Genomic DNA, 18,952 nt, shown 5'->3' with positions numbered 1-18,952 from the left:
TCATATAACGTACACTTATTTAGCCTGTTGTTCACTATTCATTATTTATTTTAAATTGCCTTCAAATGTCTATTCTTGGTGTTGGATTTTATCAAATAAATTTCCACAAAAAATGCGACTTATACTCCAGTGCGACTTATATATGTTTTTTTCCTTCTTTATTATGCATTTTCGGCCGGTGCGACTTATACTCCGGAGCGATTTATACTCCGAAAAATACGGTAGACATTTTTATGGTCATCTCAATTTCTCGCATTTTTTCAGCGGGTGGATCTACTGTACCGGACAGAATGTACTAGAATCAGTCCCACCTGTGTCTGCTGCGGGATGTTCAGAAAGTTGTTGTCCCGTGATCCGATGCCGACAAACCTGTTGGGAGCTGTGGCGCCTGGCGTGGAGTATGCTACGGGGGACAGAAGAGGACAAAAAGACATGAGTTCACCAACAGACTGATTGCTTAAAATGGCAAACAAGCAAGGCTAGAATACGCAAATCCATCCAACATCTAATACTGGTATGCACAAACATGTGTTCCATATATTCTCTTACAACAGAGATGTGTGTGTTTCATGGTATATTCAATATAGATATAAAAACTACTGTCATGGTGTCCATTTCGATCGATCATATCCACATCAGTTTTTCTGCAGATAATGATATTGTCTGCAGAAAACCTCATCAATCTGCGCCGTCATTTTAATGAGGTTCTTTCTCTACTGAGGTATGAGAGAATACTGGGGATCCGAATTGGAATGAAACTTTATCGCCGCTTGTCTGTATTTTTATACATGGGTTACTGCTTTACCGTGTTTAGTAAACGTTTCCCTTCAATTTGGTATCGCATTTAAATCCGAGCCCTGGCCTAGTGGACAACTAAATTAAAGTTCACATTTAAGATCGCTACATCAGACTGGGTTAAAACGTACTCAGGATGGCTACTTATCTATTTATGTAATATTTTTACAAAATTTGACGAGGCGAAATATTTTTTTCTTTGGACCCGGAATTATTTGGGTATGTCCTGTCATGTCCGCAACTATAAACGATCATTTGTGTGTGTATGCCATAACCAATATTGCGTAAGAGTGTGCTGTACTCATTGAACAATTATGTTCAATATAAAATCTATAATTACTAGGGATGTCCGATAATGGCTTTTTGCCGATATTGTCCAACTCTTTAATTACCGATACCGATATCAACCGATACCGATATCAACCGATATATGCAGTCGTGGAATTAACACGTTATTATGCCTAATTTGGACAACCAGGTATGGTGCAGATAAGGTACTTTTTAAAAAAATTAATAAAATAAGATAAATAAATTAAAAACATTTTCTTGAATAAAAAAGAAAGTAAAACAATATAAAAACAGTTACATAGAAACTAGTAATTAATGAAAATTAGTAAAATTAACTGTTAAAGGTTAGTACTATTAGTGGACCAGCAGCACACACAATCATGTGTGCTTACGGACTGTATTCCTTGCAGACTGTATTGATATATATTGATATATAATGTAGGAACCAGAATATTAATAACAGAAAGAAACAACCCTTTTGTGTGAATGAGTGTAAATAGGGGAGGGAGGTTTTTTTGGGTTGGTGCACTAATTGTAAGTGTATCTTGTGTTTTTTATGTTGATTTAATAAAAAAACAACAACAAAAAAAACGATACCGATAATAAAAAAAACAATACCGATAATTTCCGATATTACATTTTAACGCATTTATCGGCTGATAATAGCCGATATTATCGAACATCTCTAATAATTGCCATAAATTCCAGACTGTAAGCCGTTCCTTTTTTTCTACACTTTGAATCCTGCGGCTTATAAAACGGTGCGGCTAATTTGGGGCTTTTTCTTCGCTGACCTTCATAATGCAAACAGTTTTTATAAAACACATGCAAAGACACTGAAATGGTGTGTTATTGTTTGTGCTATGGCGCCATCTTTGGGATGAGTTTGCTCACTGTAGCTGCTGCGGACTGAACGTCTACAGTATTTCCTTCCGTTTAGCTTTCAAGTACAAGTGATGTTCAATCTTCTAATCATCCATAGCGGTTCTACTTGTATGGATTCTTCATTCATCACGCCAAGCAACTTTTGTAAATTTTACAATATAACTAAAACTATTCTTACTTACTAAACCGTCTCATGCGTGAAGTCTGTTGGGAGTGTTTCCATGTATTATTATAGTTTCGTCAATTCAGGAAAACTTCACTGTGGACTTATTGAGTCTGTTTAGCTGATTGGAGAGCTAGCTTCCACAGCAAGTGGGTTCATGACGATGATTTGTTTGAGCAGTCATTTAACTGCCCTGTTACAGACACCGTTTGGAAAAAATTAGGTATGTAAATAAACATTTACAAAATCTTTCTGAGTAAATAACTAATTTCACAACGTATATATCTGCGGCCTATAGTCCGGTGCGGCTAATATATGGAAAATATTGGTTTTCCCTAAAATTTAGAGAGTGCGGCTATATAGTTCTTGAAATACGGTATGTTATTATGTACAAATATTTAGCACCAACTATTGATATGGGAATTTGTTTGAGGGAAGAGCTGCTCCATATATCAGTTGATATTGGACATTAAGTGCTGTGCAATATTAATAAATCAAATATCGGTAAAAAAGAAAAAAGAAAAAAAAAGCCAATATCGTATATCCCAACTTGAAAGCCATTAACAATAAGATTCAGGCTGCATATTTGGCTTTGCTTCTTGGGAGTATATAGAGAAATACATTTTTGAAATAACCCTTCTTCCAATAAGCCGAAGTAATCTTCTCTGCTGATAGTAACGTCGTTATTGACGTAGAGGCACCAATGTCGGAAGGTTCTTACTGTTTAGGAAAAATATAAGAATTTATATTTTGATTACACTTTCTAATTGTGCGGATTTGATAATATTGATTCCGACTTGTGGCCTTGTGATTAGAGTGTCCGCCCTGAGACTGGAAGGTCGTGAGTTCAAACCCCGGCCGAGTCATACCAAAGACTATACAAATGGGACCCATTACCTCCCTGCTTGGCACTCAGCATCAAGGGTTGGAATTGGGGGTTAAATCACCAAATGATTCTCGAGCGCGGCCACCGCTGCTGCTCACTTCTCTCCTCACCTTCCAGGGGGTGAACAAGGGGATAATTTCACCACACCTAGTGTGTGTGTATGTGTGTGTGTGACTATCGTTGAGACTTTAACATTATCTTTAATGATAAACCGCAGTAAAATTGTCGACAGTTAGTATTACGGTTTAAAATTTAAATAATCGTAAAAACCGCGATTGATTACTGGACTTAAAATAACTCACTGTGATACTGCTCATTTCCTGTAAAAGCAGCTAGCGCACTAATCCCTGGATATCTTAAATGCTAACATGAATACAAGACACTTGAACGTCTTTGCCCATTACAAACGCCATACTCCGATACAAACTATTACTGTCAGAGCAATTTAGCTATTTAATTGTGCACATTAAACTCACAGGAAGTGAACCCACCTGACGTCGCAAGAAAGCTAAGTGATGCAGAAATTCCCGTTTTGCCTTCATTGTTAAAAAAAACACCCTCTAAAACATTTACAAATAAAAACGGAAAAAGATAAACTTATTTAACTTTCAGGGAACCAAAAAAAACCCCTTTTTTGTCCTTTCAGTAAATGTTTGCTGTATTTTGGCCATCATTTTTGTTGTGTTATTCCATTATAAATAATTGTTCCTAAGAGGAAAGCCCAATAGGCTAAATACGTCCTTTCATTTTTCAAAGGGCATAAAAACATTTTGGATTCAGATGTTTTTTTTTTACTTTTTTTGCTCAAATTTCTCAATTCCCTTTAGCTCTAAACAAAAGTTCACAACATTTAATTGTTTCTCAACCCTTTGAAGTCTTCTTGATTAAATGTTGTCCCAATTTTCGATTAGTACTGTATTTTTCGGACTATAAGTCGCAGTTTTTTTCATAGTTTGGCTTATGTATGTTTTTTTCCTTTTTTATTATGCATTTTTGGCAGGTGCGACTTATACTCCGGTGCGACTTATACTCCGAAAAAATACGGTATACATTTCCATAACATGAGTTATTTTAATTGTTTAACCCTGTTTTGTTTCGAACCGAAGTTCATTGAGAAATTTGACTAATTTATATTTTATGCCCTTAAAAACGTAAGGATTTAGAGTTCCTGTTTGGCTTTGAAGATATTTAAAATCAAATGATAATCGGAAAAATATGGCTCTTAAGAAGCCAGAACAATATTTAAACATATTGTGCGTCTGCCGTCCCACGAAGTGTTTGTGGCTTCATTTCATTGCGGATTAATTTTTTAAGCATATTCTATATATTTTGCCCTGAATTAAGCATTTTCTACCAAAATGGCTTTATTAACTAAGAATATCAATAACACAGTGCCTTAATGCCATTAATGAAACCTAACTAATCAGAATGCGCTGTTCAGTATCGTGGCTACTGATTGGCTCAGCTTCAGGCAGCATTACTATTGTCGATTAAACGGGTGTAAAGGTGTCTATGTGGTTCTTTTTCATGTCTGGAAGGCAATTTTTTTTTTTTTAATAAGGTCGTAAATAGGTTTTTTTATGCTCTAGCTATTAAAATAGTTGATTTTTTGTCGATGGTCGCGGAAATTCCTTTAACAGCAATTAACAAGGCTTTACTGTACATATAACTATAGGGTGATAACAATGATTATTGTGATACTTTTGGTCACAATAACCATGATATGACATTTTCATATCGTTACATTCCTACAAACCACATTTAAAAAAAGCCTCATAATCTCCTTTTTGATAACATGTGCTGAAATCTGTTTTTAAACTCTACTGAAAGTACTTCAAATTGCAACACTGAGGACCATTCAGGGACATTTATAGGCCGCTGGCGTCAGAGTGTGACATATTTAGGGTCGTTGAGGAGAATTCACAACCCGGTGTGCAGAGTTATCCAAAGGCTACATTGAAGAAGTGTACAGTGTAAATGCAAGAGAGAGACAGGAGGAGAACGTCTGGAATTCAGTGTAAATCAATGAGACCGTGTACAGTACATCCATTTTTCTGTATATTGGGATAACACACAAAAAAGACATAAAGGACTCTCAGACACTGACTGTGGGAAACACAAATAGTACATTTGAAAAATGCTCCATCCAGTGCCCCTCAAATATTGTGAGACAAGTCGCCCCACTTGCCAACTGACTTTAATCCTTCAACTCAAGTCATGGAATTATTCCACCAATACCAACCCACTTTCTAGTGCAGAGATATTCCACTAATTTCCAAAAAGCTTAGGACCAGTGGGCCGGACTTCTCTATTCCCCATTAGTCTTTTTTTGTATGTTCCGGAGAGCCAGTCCTCTACAGCAGACGTTAGATTTTGACATTTTTATTTTGGCAGTTTTTAAGGACTTTCTGCAAAAAAGCTAGTCAGAGGTCATCTCTATGACAGCACTCTAGTGTTTTTAAGAATTTGTTGCAAAAATGTGAGTCACAGACAAGTTTTATGAACGGAACTCGTGGGTCACCAGTTGAATTGCTCATAATATGAAAAAAAAAAAAAGGACCTAAAGTTGAACCTTGAGGAACACCACGAGTAAACAAGCTACAGCGAAACCTTAGTTACGTACTGTATTTTTCGGACTATAAGTCGCAGTTTTTTTCATAGTTTGGCCGGGGGTGCGACTTATACTCAGTAGTGACTTATGTGTGAAATTATTAACACATTACTGTAAAATATCAAATAATATTACTTAGCTCGTTCACGTAAGAGACTAGACGTATAAGATTTCATGGGATTTAGCGATTAGGAGTGACAGATTTTTTGGTAAACGTATAGTATGTTCTGTATGTTATAGTTATTTGAATGACTTTTACCATAATATGTTACGTTAACATACCAGGCACGTTCTCAGTTGGTTATTTATGCCTCATATAACATACACTTATTCAGCCTGTTGTTCACTATTCTTTATTTATTTTAAATTGCCTTTCAAATGTCTATTCTTGGTGTTGGGTTTTATCAAATACATTTCCGCAAAAAATGGGACTTATACTCCAGTGCGACTTATATATGTTTTTTTTCCTTCTTTATTATGCATTTTTGGTCAGTGCGACTTATACTCCGGAGCGACTTATACTCCGAAAAATACGGTAAATCACTTTCTGAAAAAAGAAGAGGACTTTAAGAAATGCCTTGAGGAACGTCCCAGTTATGTAAATCAAAAGTTTAGACCCCCAGGGTTCGAAGTTCGCTAACAAGGTTAGAATTACAATTCAGGGATCTGTGTTTATACTCGTGCAAGTTCCTCTACATAACAGGAGCACTCTTAGACTTAGACTTCCTTTTATTGTCATTCAAATTTGAACTTTACAGTACAGTTAAGAACGAAATTTCATTGCATTAGCTCGTTGTAGTGCAGGATAAAAGAGCAATAAGGTGCAGATATAAATAAATAGATTACTGTACAGATAAATATATTACACTTTTGCATATGCATCCACGTTTATGGATGTATGTTATATAGTCTTTATATTCCAGCGAGTTAATCTGTTTTGGGGGGGAATTGAGGGGATTAATATGATGCGTTGAAGAGTCTATGGCCTGAGGGAAGAAGCTGTTCCAGAACCTGGAGGTTCTGCTGCAGCGGCTGCGGAACCTCTTTCTAGAGCAGTGGTTCTTAACCTGGGTTCGATCGAACTCTAGGGGTTCGGTGAGTCGGCCTCAGGGGTTCGGCGGAGCCTCCGCCACGGAGGTAAAGACACATCCGACTTATTGTGTAAATAAAAACCTCTCCCTATCGGCGTATTATGGATACACCCAAACAATGTTCCCTCTAATTTTCAATCTGATTTGCAGGTTTTTTGATTGATTGATTGAAACTTTTACTAGTAGATTGCAAAGGTAGAGAATACATTATATGAAACAGTATAGTTTACACAGTACAGTACATATTCCGTACAATTGACCACTAAATGGAAACACCCGAATAAGTTTTTAACTTGTTTAAGTCGGGTCCACGTTAATCAGTTCATGGTAATGTGTGTAAGGTGTGTAATTTGTTGTGAGTTTAATGCACTGTGTTGGTTTTGTTCTTTGAACAAGGTAATGTTCATGCACGGTTCATTTTGTGCACCAGTAAAAAAACATATAACCTTTTCTTGAATTTGAAAAAATATATATATATATTTTTCACTACAGAAGGTTTCGGTGAATGCGCATATGAAACTGGTGGGGTTTGGTACCTCCAACAAGGTTAAGAACCACTGTTCTAGAGTCAACACAACACAACAGGAGCACTCGAGGTTTTTTTTTTTAAAGAATTTGCTGCATAAATGTGAGTCTCTCATAAATTCTTTTAACTGAACTCGTGGGCCACTAGTGGAATAGCCCAAAATATGAAAAAAAGAGGACCTAAAGTGGAACCTTTGGGAACACCATCAGTAAACAAGCTACAGCAACACATTTCTTACATAAATCAAATTCTAAAAAAAAGGAGAAGACTTAAAGGGGTGCCTTGAGGAACGCCTCAGTTGTGTAAATCACAAGTTTGGACCCCAGTATTCGAATTTTGCTAATAAAATTAGAATGTCAGTGGTCCAAGTTCCTCTACAGAACAGGAGCACTCTAATGTTTTTAAGAATTCGCTGCAAAAATGTGAGTCTCTCACAAGTTTTTTGAACGGAACTCATGGGCTAACAGTTAAATTGCCCAAAATATGAAAAAAAAGAGGACCTAAAGTGGAACCTTTGGGAACACCACTAGTAAACAAGCTACAGCAACACATTTCTTACATAAATCAAATTCTGAAAAAAGGAGAGGACTTAAAGGGGTGCCTTGAGCAACGCCTCAGTTGTGTAAATCCGAAGTTTACGAACAAGGTTAGAATGTCAATACAGAGGTCTGTGTTTACAGTGGTCCAAGTTCCTCCACACAACAGGAGCACGCTCATGTTCTGAGGAATTTGCGGCAAAAATGTGAGTCTCTCACAAGTTTTTTGAACGGAACTGGAATTGTCCAAAATATGAAAAAAAAGAGGACCTAAAGTGGAACCTTTGGAAAAACACAACTAGTTTTCATAACATGGTCACTACTGCCTAGTTTCTCTTGTTATATTCTTATTTTTACTGTTATATTTTTATCCTTATTGTTGCTTTTTATTTTTATTCTTATTGTTATATTTTCTATTTTATTTCCATTTATACCCCCAATATTTACTTTTTACTTTTTAAATTTGTTCTCAATTCTGTACACTGCTGCTGGAATTTAAATTTTCCTGCGGGAACTCTCCTGAAGGAATCAATAAAGTACTATCTATCCATCTATCTATCTATCTATCTATCTATCTATCTATCTAGTAAATAAGCTACAGCAACACCTATGTTACATAAATCACTTTCTGAAAAAAGGAGAGGACTTAAAGGGGTGCCTTGAGGAACACCTCTGTTGTGTAAATCCCAAGTTTGTTTCGAAGTTTGCCAACAAGGTTAGAATGTCAATACAGGGATCTGTGTTTACAGTGGTCCAAGTTCCTCCACACAACAGGAGCACTCTCGTGTTTTGAGGAATTTGCCGCAAAAATGTGAGTCTCTCACAAGTTTTTTTGAACGGAACTCGCGGGCCAACGGTTGAATAGCCCGAAATATGAAAACAAGAGGCCCTAACGTGGAACCTTGGGGAACACCACTAGCGAGAGCAATACCTTAGTTACATGAATCACCTTCTGAAAAAAGGAGAGGATGTAAAGGGGTGCCTTGAGGAACGCCTAACAAGGTTAGAATGTCGAATCAAGGATCCGTGTTTACAGTGGTCGAAATTCCTCTACACAATACGAACACTCTAGTGTTTTTAGGAATTTGCTGCAAAAATGTGAGTTTTTCCAAGTTTTGAACCGAACTCGTGGGCTGGTATGGTGTCAATTCCCGGGCCGCCGGTTGAATACCCCTGTCCTAGTGGAACCATCTTAGATCTGTGCCTTCCATGTATTGAAAATCAAATGAAAGGATGACGTTATTCTCGTCATCTGCTGCAAGAGTCAGGCAGGGGAAGACGTGAAGATTTCAAGGTGGGCCGGTGAAGCTTCCACGTCAGGGGGTCTCAACCCAGGTGCACGTCTGGCAATGTATATCCGTGTTTATGTCTGTGCAGGCCCCGCCTCCAAAGGATAAAGGGGGTGTGAGTTGCTGGTTAGACACGAGCAACGGCGGGGGACGTTTTTCCACTGTGGAGGGCTATTTTTTTTTTTTTTTTTCAAAAATGACTTTTGATTATGGTCTTTTGTGGGGTCACTTACACGGAGATGCGGGCGAGGAGAGTCCGCCGTCAGGGGGCGTGCTGTTGGGTTTAGAGTCGGGCATAGGGAGGGGCACTGGGCGGGCCACTGGGGGAGGTGGAGGCAGCAAGAAGGAGCCTGGCATTTTGCTCTGGCCGCTCCCGTTTGGCTGCAGACAACACAAACAGGGTCAGGAGGGCGACATGCGACAGTTCGCAAACACGGGATGAAAAAAAAAAAAGGACGCAGCTCAGGAGGCCAGGTCAAAAAATATCCATGACGGAGGTGAGGGGAGAAGGGGGAACGATGGTGGAAGAAGGGGGAGGAAGGCGGTGGAGAACAACAACCAAAGGGATGACGTATGTGGGCGGCATCTTTTATGGAGGTGTGAAAAATTATAATCACCACAGGGTTTGATAGGAGTGGGAGCTGGGCGTGAGAGGTTTCCACAGGGGTGGTCCATGGTGGGTGGGGGTGAGCAAAATTTATTTGACGGAGTTCATCCGGAAGATGGCAAAATAATTAATACCATGAGAGGGGACGCTTGTACACAGGCACAGCACCAGCAACCACAACAGCAGCACAGAACAACCACAGTCCAACTGAAAGGGGGGAACCACAGTTCGTGATGATGACAACAGAAAACAGGACTGACATGTATCGGGACGGATTGTCAGTGTCGTGCTGATGGCTGCAAAACTGGCGTGAGTGGGTGGAGCCAAAAAAAAAATCAATAAAGAATACAACCAAGAAAGATAGAGAATAAATCTGTCGGAATCACAAAAACAATACAAAGCTTTGACCCGTCAGTTTAATCAACAAGATGTGTTTTGTGCGCTAATGTGCATTTATATCACCACAAAAAAGCAGCGGAGCAGTGATCACATTCTAGCAACGCCCAGTATTTACAGCAACATATTTCAGAAAATAACTCATATTTTTGCTTTCATGAAATAAATCTAATTATTATGAATTTATTTAATGCCAAATTTCAGGCAATTATCCCAACTTGACTTCACTTTGTTCCAATAGACAATCAACGAATATATAGAGCCAAAGCCGCTTATGCTGACGCCCTTCGGACTAACTAACTGCATGTCAACATAAGTGGTTGTCAACATAACTAAATAAAACTTCACTTTTGCTTGCACATTTACTTGATGTAACATCAAGCCAAACACGATCAGATTAAGGTGTTTACATGTGTTGTAGAAACATTTTTTTTTTTTGAGGAATCAGACATGTTTAGTGCATGGAAACATACTGACTGACAAACCTATTATTACTCAGATAATACAAGCAAAACAGGCGCCCTTTGGTATATTAACATTTTTTTTCAACATTTTTATATAGCCAGACCCAATTAGATTAAAGTGTTTACATGTATTGTAGAAAACTTAATTATTTGAGGAATCAGGATAATGTAGTGCATGGAAACATACTAACTGACAAGCCTATTATTATTCAGATAATAAAAGCAAAGCTGGGGCCTTGTGGCATATTGACATTATTATTCTTTTTTTTAATTTTTAAAAAGCCAAACACAATCAGATTAAGGTTCTAACTAAAATCCTTTATTATCACTTGTCAGAATAGGTGATAATAAAGGATTTGTTTTACCTTCCCTTTTGTTGACATTTTTTCCCCTTTACCTGTGCATACGTTTATTTTATTCATTCTGTTTTCATATGATATTCTACATTCTTATTTCGTGTCACTTGTCTTGACTACAATGACAATAAAGCTTTTGCACCAAAGGGTGCATTTTGTTAGTTGCTGCCATGCTTTTATTTTGAACCTTACTTTGCACTGAACAGGAATTCACTACATACATGTTTTAATAGTAGTTATGTCACCGTTGTCATTAGGGTTGTTCTGATCCGATATTAACATTGGATATGGGTCCGATATCAACACAAAAAACAAGATTACATTGACTTGCATCTAAACGTTCCGATGTAAGGCTCCGATGAAATAAGTTCTGTTTACACAAGGTTGGTCTTTTCTTGTATTATAGTGAAGTAAAAGGTAGCCTAAAAGGCTATCGGTCTAGGCTACTAGCTAGCAGTTACACAGCAACTAAGCACACAGTAGCACATGAGCGACACATACGTAATAAGGGTCCTTAATTGAACAATATTGCAGTCTAAAATACCACATTTGTCAACATGAACCAGTATCAAATAATTATAGTTGCATATTACTTACAGATACAAAATCTCCAAGGCAGAAGAAGCGTATTAAAAAGCACCCAGTAACAAACCGCATCTTTGAACTTAATGAGTCATGAGCCTAACTTTATGAATTATTTCGGATACTAAGTGTCACCAAAAAAAACAAAAAACTAATTAAAGACAACATCAGTCCATTCCAGACATTTAATAATAATTAGGTTAGTGTTTTTCATACCTACCATTTTTGTTTGACTAATTTCATTTGATCAAGCTTTTTCTAACATTCCACTCTACACAATAATACAAATATGTATATTTTGTGCTGATATCGTATCAGTTCAATATCAGTATCGGCCGATTCGCAAAGTTCCGATATCGGTATCGTATCGGAAGTGAAATAGTTGTATCGGGACACTTCTTAGTTGTCGTGTCACGCTGCCTATCGATAATGAAAATAACAACACTACAACATGTTGACATAAACAGACCTATATTTTTGTATAAATGACCCCATTGGAACTTATTTGAACCTTGTATGTCGACAACGACTCCAGTGGGTACTTGAGGACCAGGACTTAAAGAGTTGGTCGACATACTGTATAGGCAGGTTGTCAACATAAGCGGGTTCCACTGTATTTTATTAGAGTAGTCTTCAACTAAGATGGAGAAGAAGGCTATGATGCGAATCATGTGATTAAGATGACTTTTACACAATAAATTGATGTATGTGATCTTAAGTTTTTATCAAACCAACATATAAATGTCTTTGTGATACATAGCTTATATACTAACAATGTATAGACTGCACTAAATTAGTCTGATTTCTCAAATAATTTGGTTTCTTCTATTTTCACACCTACATGTGAAGTCCTATTCTTCATTCTCTATCTCTAATGTGTTTTTCCTCCTCGGGGGGTCATAACAGAAAATAATTCAGAAGCACTGCAATGAATGCAAGAAAAAAATGGTTTCCAATCACATTTTTTTTTGCATTTTTAAAAAGACAAACACGATCAAATTAAATTGTTTACATGTGTTGTATAAAACAGAATTATTTGAGAAATCAGACTAATTTAGTGCATGGAAACATACTGACTGACAAGCCTATTATTATTCAGATAATTAAGGCAAAATAGGGACGTTGTGGCATATTAACATAATTTTTTAAACATGTTTCTTTACATTTTTAAAAAGCCAAACACAATCAGATTAAGATGTTTACATTTGTTGTAAAAAAATCGAATTAGGCGAATTTAATGCATGGAAACATAGTGACTGGCAAGCATATTATTATTATTCAGATAATGAAAAGAAAACAGGGGCCTTGTGGCATTTTAGTTTTTTTTGAACATTTTTTTGCATGATCAAAAAGTCAAATACTATCAGATTAAGGTATTTACATAAAACCAAATTATTTGAAGAATAAAATGAATTTAGTGCATGGAAACATACTGACTGACACACCTATTACTATTCAGATAATGAAAGACAAACAGGGACCAAGTGGCATATTATCATTTTTAGTTATTTATTTTTTACATTTTAAAAAAAGCCAAAAACAATCAGATTAAGGTGTTTACATGTGTTGTAGAAAATCTAATTATTTGAAAAGTCTGACTAAATTTGAGCATGGAAAAATACTGACTGACAAGCTTATTATTATTCAGATAATGAGAGCAAAACATGCAGGGGCCTTGTGGCATATTAATTAAATATGACTTTTTTTTTACATTTTTAAAAAGACAAACACGATCAGATTAAGGTGTTTACATGTGTTGTAGGAAAACTAATTATTTAAGGAATTAGACTAGTTTAGTGCATGGAAACATACTGACCGACAAGTCTATTATTATTCAGATAATGAAAGCAAAACAAGGGCCTTGTGGCATATTAACATATTTTTTTACTTTTCTAAAAAGCCAAACATGATCACATTAAGGTATTAAATGTGTTGTAGAAAACTGAATTATTTGAGGAATCAGACTAATTTAGTGCATGGCAACATACTGACTGACAAGCCTATTATTATTCAGATAATGAAAGCAAAACAGGGGCCTTGTGGCATCTATACTATTATTATTGTTTTTGTTTTTTTTACACAAAAGACACATTTAAAAAAAAGCGTGAACCTTACCTGTCCGGCGGCCTGCCCCGGGCCATCAGCACAGACAAACTGCACAAACTCCTTCAGGGGGTCCTGTCCAGGGTGGTGGTGGTAGCGGATGGTCGGGTGGGTGAAGTAAGGGCTCGACTGCTGGATGATGGAGGGCGACGGGAAGTGCAGGGCCGAGGCGGAAGCACGGGGACTCCCTGCGGACGGAGGCATGTGCGTTACAGGGGCACGGGGGGGGGGGAAAAGACTCGGGGAACATCATGTGCTCGTTCTTAAAGCGTGTAGAGATGAGTAATACGAGATGGAATCATTCAAGTTTATGAATGCAAATGTTTTCCCATGAAAAGCTGTTCTCGGTTAATAGCAATGGTCAACGCTCATAAAGTTTTATGATCACTCCAGTGAATCTATAAAGCTTTATGGAGGACACACACACACATACTTTGCTTTCTGTTGTGGACAAATATTTTTAGTCAGCACCATTCAAAGTCATACATACAGTAGGCCTCGCTTCGCAGAAGCTAAACACCTTCTGATGCCGGTGCCGCGTCACGGAGCGCCATCTTAAATGAGCAGCTTGCGGGTGCGATTCATTGGCATGGCCGCAAGTTGGCACCGACACGCCCGAGCCGTATTTGATATGACTCATTTTGTTTTTACGATCGGACAAATTTCTATTCCTAAGACGGTGCTTTCGCTCTAAACCGTCTTTAACGGCACATATGCAAAAAAAAAAAGAATGGTAAGGGAATTCAAAGTGCATCACCGGGACCAAAGAGAATTTACAAACAAAAGAAGCTGGAGTATGGGTGTGAAGCTCAAGTGAGGAGCAGTTGGTGGAACTCTGCACAATACAAAGCCCCCTCTGTCAAACCGATATCCATTAATGAATCTACTTGATTTGTATTAGAGGCCCATTCTTCCCTAAACTGTGCCAGTCTGACACCCAACCATGCATCCAAGCCCCCAGCTGCCCATGTGAGGCTGCCAACACTTCTTCGGTGCATATGTCTTATACATTGTGCATGCCGAGTGTACTCCGGGAGAGTGCCAACCCCTTTGCATTACCCCCCAGAAAAGGGGCCTATGTCTTTGAGCCCGGCGCCACCTTGCACCCATGCCAGGCTGCCCGCGCCCCATTGATGTTCCTATAGTCCCCCTGATAATCCCATTAAGGACTGGGTGAAGGCCAAGCTCTTTGGGGGATATAGGGGGTTGCTGGGTATTGGGGTTAGGACGGTAGAGGTGGGTTGACGTGATCCTACACCAGGGCTATTCAACTACATAATGAAGAGGGCCACATTTTCAAGAGCCAAAGGGCTTGAACAACGAAATGTGCATGTTTCGTCAGAGAGTGCCTCACAGGTTATATTCCTTTGGGACTGTGTTTACTTAATTATTAGGTAAACACACCAGCTTTTAAACTGCACTGTCAAAAAATCATCAGGACTCCTCTTCCTCCTATCCAGGAAATTGCAAAAAGTCTCTGCCTGACCAGGGCTCAGAAAATCTGTAGACTCCTCCCACCCCCACCAAAGACTGTTTTCGCTGCTGGACTCTAGAAAGAGGTTCCGCAGACTCCATAGCAGAACCTCCAGGTTCTGTAATAGCTTCTTCCCTTAGGCCATAAGACTCTTGAACGCATCATAATAATCCCCTCAATTCCCCCCAAAAATGGATTAACTCGCTGGAATATAAAGACAATATAACATACATCCATAAACGTGGATGCATATGCAAAAGTGCAATATATTTATTTATATCTGCACCTTATTGCTCTTTTATCCTGCACTACAATGAGCTAATGCAACAAAATGTTGTTCTTATCTGTACTGTAAAGTTCAAATTTGAATGTCAATAAAAGGAAGTCTAAGTCTAAGTCAATAAGTTCATTATTCTGCCTTCGCTACTTGATATCAGCGTGTGCAGCTAGACAGATAGTTAACAGAAGCTCCAGAAGTTTTGTTAAGAATCGACGTTCCTTCTTTTGAATTATTTTCCTTCCTCATTATTTTTTTACACGTCTTCCTTCATTTACATTTGTTAAACTGAAAATAGACATAAAATAAACATTACCAAAGTATAAAGTTCATTGTGTATTTTACATGAATATAATAGGTTCACACGAGAAACTACAAATGTTTACGCAGAAGCAAAACAACATCCACGTTGCACACAATTAAACCTAAGGTGTAGCGTTATCGCCCACTCTGGTCAAATTTAGAGCCACATCTAAAGCTTTAATCGCCCAGAGCGGGGATCAGCCACCCGCGGCTCTTTAGTGCCGCCCTAGTGGCTCCCTGGAGCATTTTTAAAAAAAGGATTGAAAATGTAAAAAGATGGGGGGGAAAATTTTTTTTTGTTTTAGTATGTTTTTTGTTTGAGGACAAACATGACACAAATATGTTTGTGTGTATGCTTCACTGATGAGAGTATTTGCTGAACATCGTTTTGTCCTACTAATTCCGGCGGTTCTTGAACTCACTACAGTGTGGACTGTGACGCAACAGTTTGTTTACATGTAAAATCTTCCACTCCTTCCTTGTCTCATTTCGTCCACCAAACATTTCATGCTGTGCGTTAATGCACAAAGGTGAGCTTTGTTGATGTTATAGACTTGTGTGGAGTGCTAATCAGGCATATTTGGTCAGTGCATGACTGCAAGCTAATCAATGCTAACATGCTATTTAGGCTAGCTGTATGTAAATATTGCATCATTATGCCTCATTTGTAGGTATATTTGAGCTCATTTAATATCCTTTACTTTTATCCTGTTTGTATATAATTTTGTTTTGCATGTTACACATTATCTGTATATAATATTGGCTGCATTTCTGATAGTTGTTTGTGCCATGTTGTTCCAGACCACAGCAAACATTACCTAGCTTGCCAAAGATTGTAATAAATCCATTCAAAGAAGACAGCCTATTTACTTTAACTTGGACACACACATCTATACCTTTGGCCATTAAAAGCCAGTCATTTCCAGGAGTTATCTCACCTTCTGATTTACCAATGGTTTCTAACATTGTAAAAATGTGTAGAATAAATATTACATTTCAACATTTCTGTCAACGAAGATTTGCTTCAGCCTGCGAAACATAGTGTTTTAGATAGAAGGCTATTATAGCTAATATAGACACTTACATCATGTGTTGTCTTCATTATAACACGTATATAAGACTTTTAAAGTCATTTTGATAGTAGGCTAATATAGCTCATATAGACACTTACGTCATTATTATAAGACTTATAAACGGCTTTTCATTTTTTGCGGCTCCAGACAGATCAGTTTTTTGTATTTTTGGTCCAATATGGCTCTTTCAACGTTTTGGGTTGCCGACCCCTGGCCCAGAGTTACCCTCAGACAAAAAAAAACCCCACCACGGCCACGAAGACAAAATACATCACAAAGTCAGCAATTTCAATACAAAACAAATGATGTATAAATGTATGCACAATATATATTTACAAATGTTTGACCCAGTTTCGTGACGAAGCTTACACGCGTACATTTTCTACTGTTGTTGCTGCTTGTTTAGTGTCCGTCGCAGAACATTGTCCAATTTTTCGCAATTTATATTGATTTTTTTTCATGTTTTTTTTTATTGAGACAATGATTATTCATGTACCGTATTTTTTGGAGTATAAGTCGCTCCGGAGTGTAAGTCGCACCGGCCGAAAATGCATAATAAAGAAGGAAAAAAACATATATAAGTCCAATGGCGTATAAGTCGCATTTTTTGAGGAATTTTATTTGATAAAAGCCAACACCAAGAATAGACTTTTGAAAGGCAATTTAAAATAAATAAAGAATAGTGAACAACAGGCTGAATAAGTGTACGTTATATGAGGCATAAATAACCAACTGAGAACGTGCCTGGTATGTTAACGTAACATATTATGGTAAGAGTCATTCAATCATCAATCAATCAATCAATGTTTATTTATATAACCCTAAATCACAAGTGTCTCAAAGGGCTGCACAAGCCACAATGACATCCTCGGTACAGAGCCCACATAAGGGCAAGGAAAAACTCACCCCAGTGGGACGTCGATGTGAATGACTATGAGAAACCTTGGAGAGGACTGCATATATGGGTAACCCCTACCCCTCTAGGGGAGACCGAATGCAATGAATGTCGAGTGGGTCTGACATAATATTGTGAGAGTCCAGTCCATAGTCCATATTCAAATAACTATAACATATAGAAAATGCTATACGTTTACCAAACAATCTGTCACTCCTAATCGCTAAATCCCAGGAAATCTTATACGTCTAGTCTCTTACGTGAATGAGCTAAATAATATTATAAATAAATGATAAATGGGTTGTACTTGTGTAGCGCTTTTCTACCTTCAAGGTACTCAAGGCGCTTTGACACTACTTCTACATTTACCCATTCACACACACATTCACACACTGATGGAGGGAGCTGCCATGCAAGGCGCTAACCAGCACCCATCAGGAGCAAGGGTGAAGTGTCTTGCTCAGGACACAATGGACATGACGAGGTTGGTACTAGGTGGGGATTGAACCAGGGACCCTCAAGTTGCGCACGGCCACTCTCTCACTGCGCCACGCCGTCCCTAATTGTTATTGTTTGATATTTTACGGTAATGTGTTAATAATTTCACACATAAGTCGCTCCTGAGTATAAGTCCCACTCCCGGCCAAACTATGAAAAAAACTGCGACTTATAGTCCGAAAAATACGGTATTTAATATTTGTATTAATTTAATATTGATGTATTATTTATTTGTTCACTGTTCTGTTACAGAGAACAAGGAACTTGGATAAAATTGCTATGGTATGAAAAGGGTTAGGATTAAATAAGCTCTGCTTCTTCCTACTCCTTTTCGGACGTGCTATAATGAAACAACTGGAATTGTGTGATTACATTGTATCGTATGCATGTTCGAAATAAACTGAACTGAAACTGAAACTGAGTAGTCTTCTCCTACTCACCCCACTGCCTTTATTGTGACACATATGCCTCGCCGTTGCCCCCTGCGCGGTGGCGGGTGCAGTGCGCCCGTGAGCAATCCGAGTTTGAATGGTTACGTCAAACCTATTTGGGTGATGTTCGGCGGCCAAGTTGAATAGGCCATAAATGTTCCGTGCCATGTGAAGACTGCACTAATGCCTATCTCAACCCCACTTCTGCAGCTCTTCAGATCCCTTTTTGCATCATGTCTTAAACAAAGAACAAGGGCGGGCGATTACACGGTTGGAGCGTGACACAAGCGTGGGAACGGCACCAAAATGAACGACACTTTGGAGAGCGACGCGTAACGTGTGTTTTGGGGTAGCTGCAGCCAGGCAGCAGTTAATGACCAACCTCATCGCTCCGCACAAGCTCGATGGCTTAGGACGCCTTTA

The 18,952-nt window shown here is 38.2% G+C and overlaps 1 protein-coding gene across 12 annotated transcripts in view; it reads right to left on the bottom strand.

Annotated features, from left to right (window-relative positions):
- The window catches only part of nfixb (nuclear factor I/Xb), a 527,883-nt gene that overhangs the window by 20,689 nt on the left and 488,242 nt on the right, over positions 1 to 18,952 (bottom strand). For 11 of the 12 annotated variants that reach the window (XM_061973664.1, XM_061973667.1, XM_061973665.1 and 8 more), the window contains 3 exons: positions 13,591 to 13,766; positions 9,304 to 9,451; positions 312 to 403 (listed from right to left, as the gene is read on the bottom strand). In XM_061973664.1, coding sequence (XP_061829648.1) covers positions 312 to 403; positions 9,304 to 9,451; positions 13,591 to 13,766 — 416 coding nt within the window. The remainder of the gene's footprint in view (positions 1 to 311; positions 404 to 9,303; positions 9,452 to 13,590; positions 13,767 to 18,952) is intronic. The other variant, XM_061973678.1, reaches the window with a different exon arrangement.

The sequence above is a fragment of the Nerophis lumbriciformis genome, linkage group LG22 (assembly GCF_033978685.3).
Source record: "Nerophis lumbriciformis linkage group LG22, RoL_Nlum_v2.1, whole genome shotgun sequence".
In the NCBI taxonomy this organism is placed as follows: Eukaryota; Metazoa; Chordata; class Actinopteri; order Syngnathiformes; family Syngnathidae; genus Nerophis; species Nerophis lumbriciformis.
The sequence above is the reverse complement of the archived record's forward strand: the minus strand, read 5'-3'. Positions and strand labels throughout refer to the sequence as shown.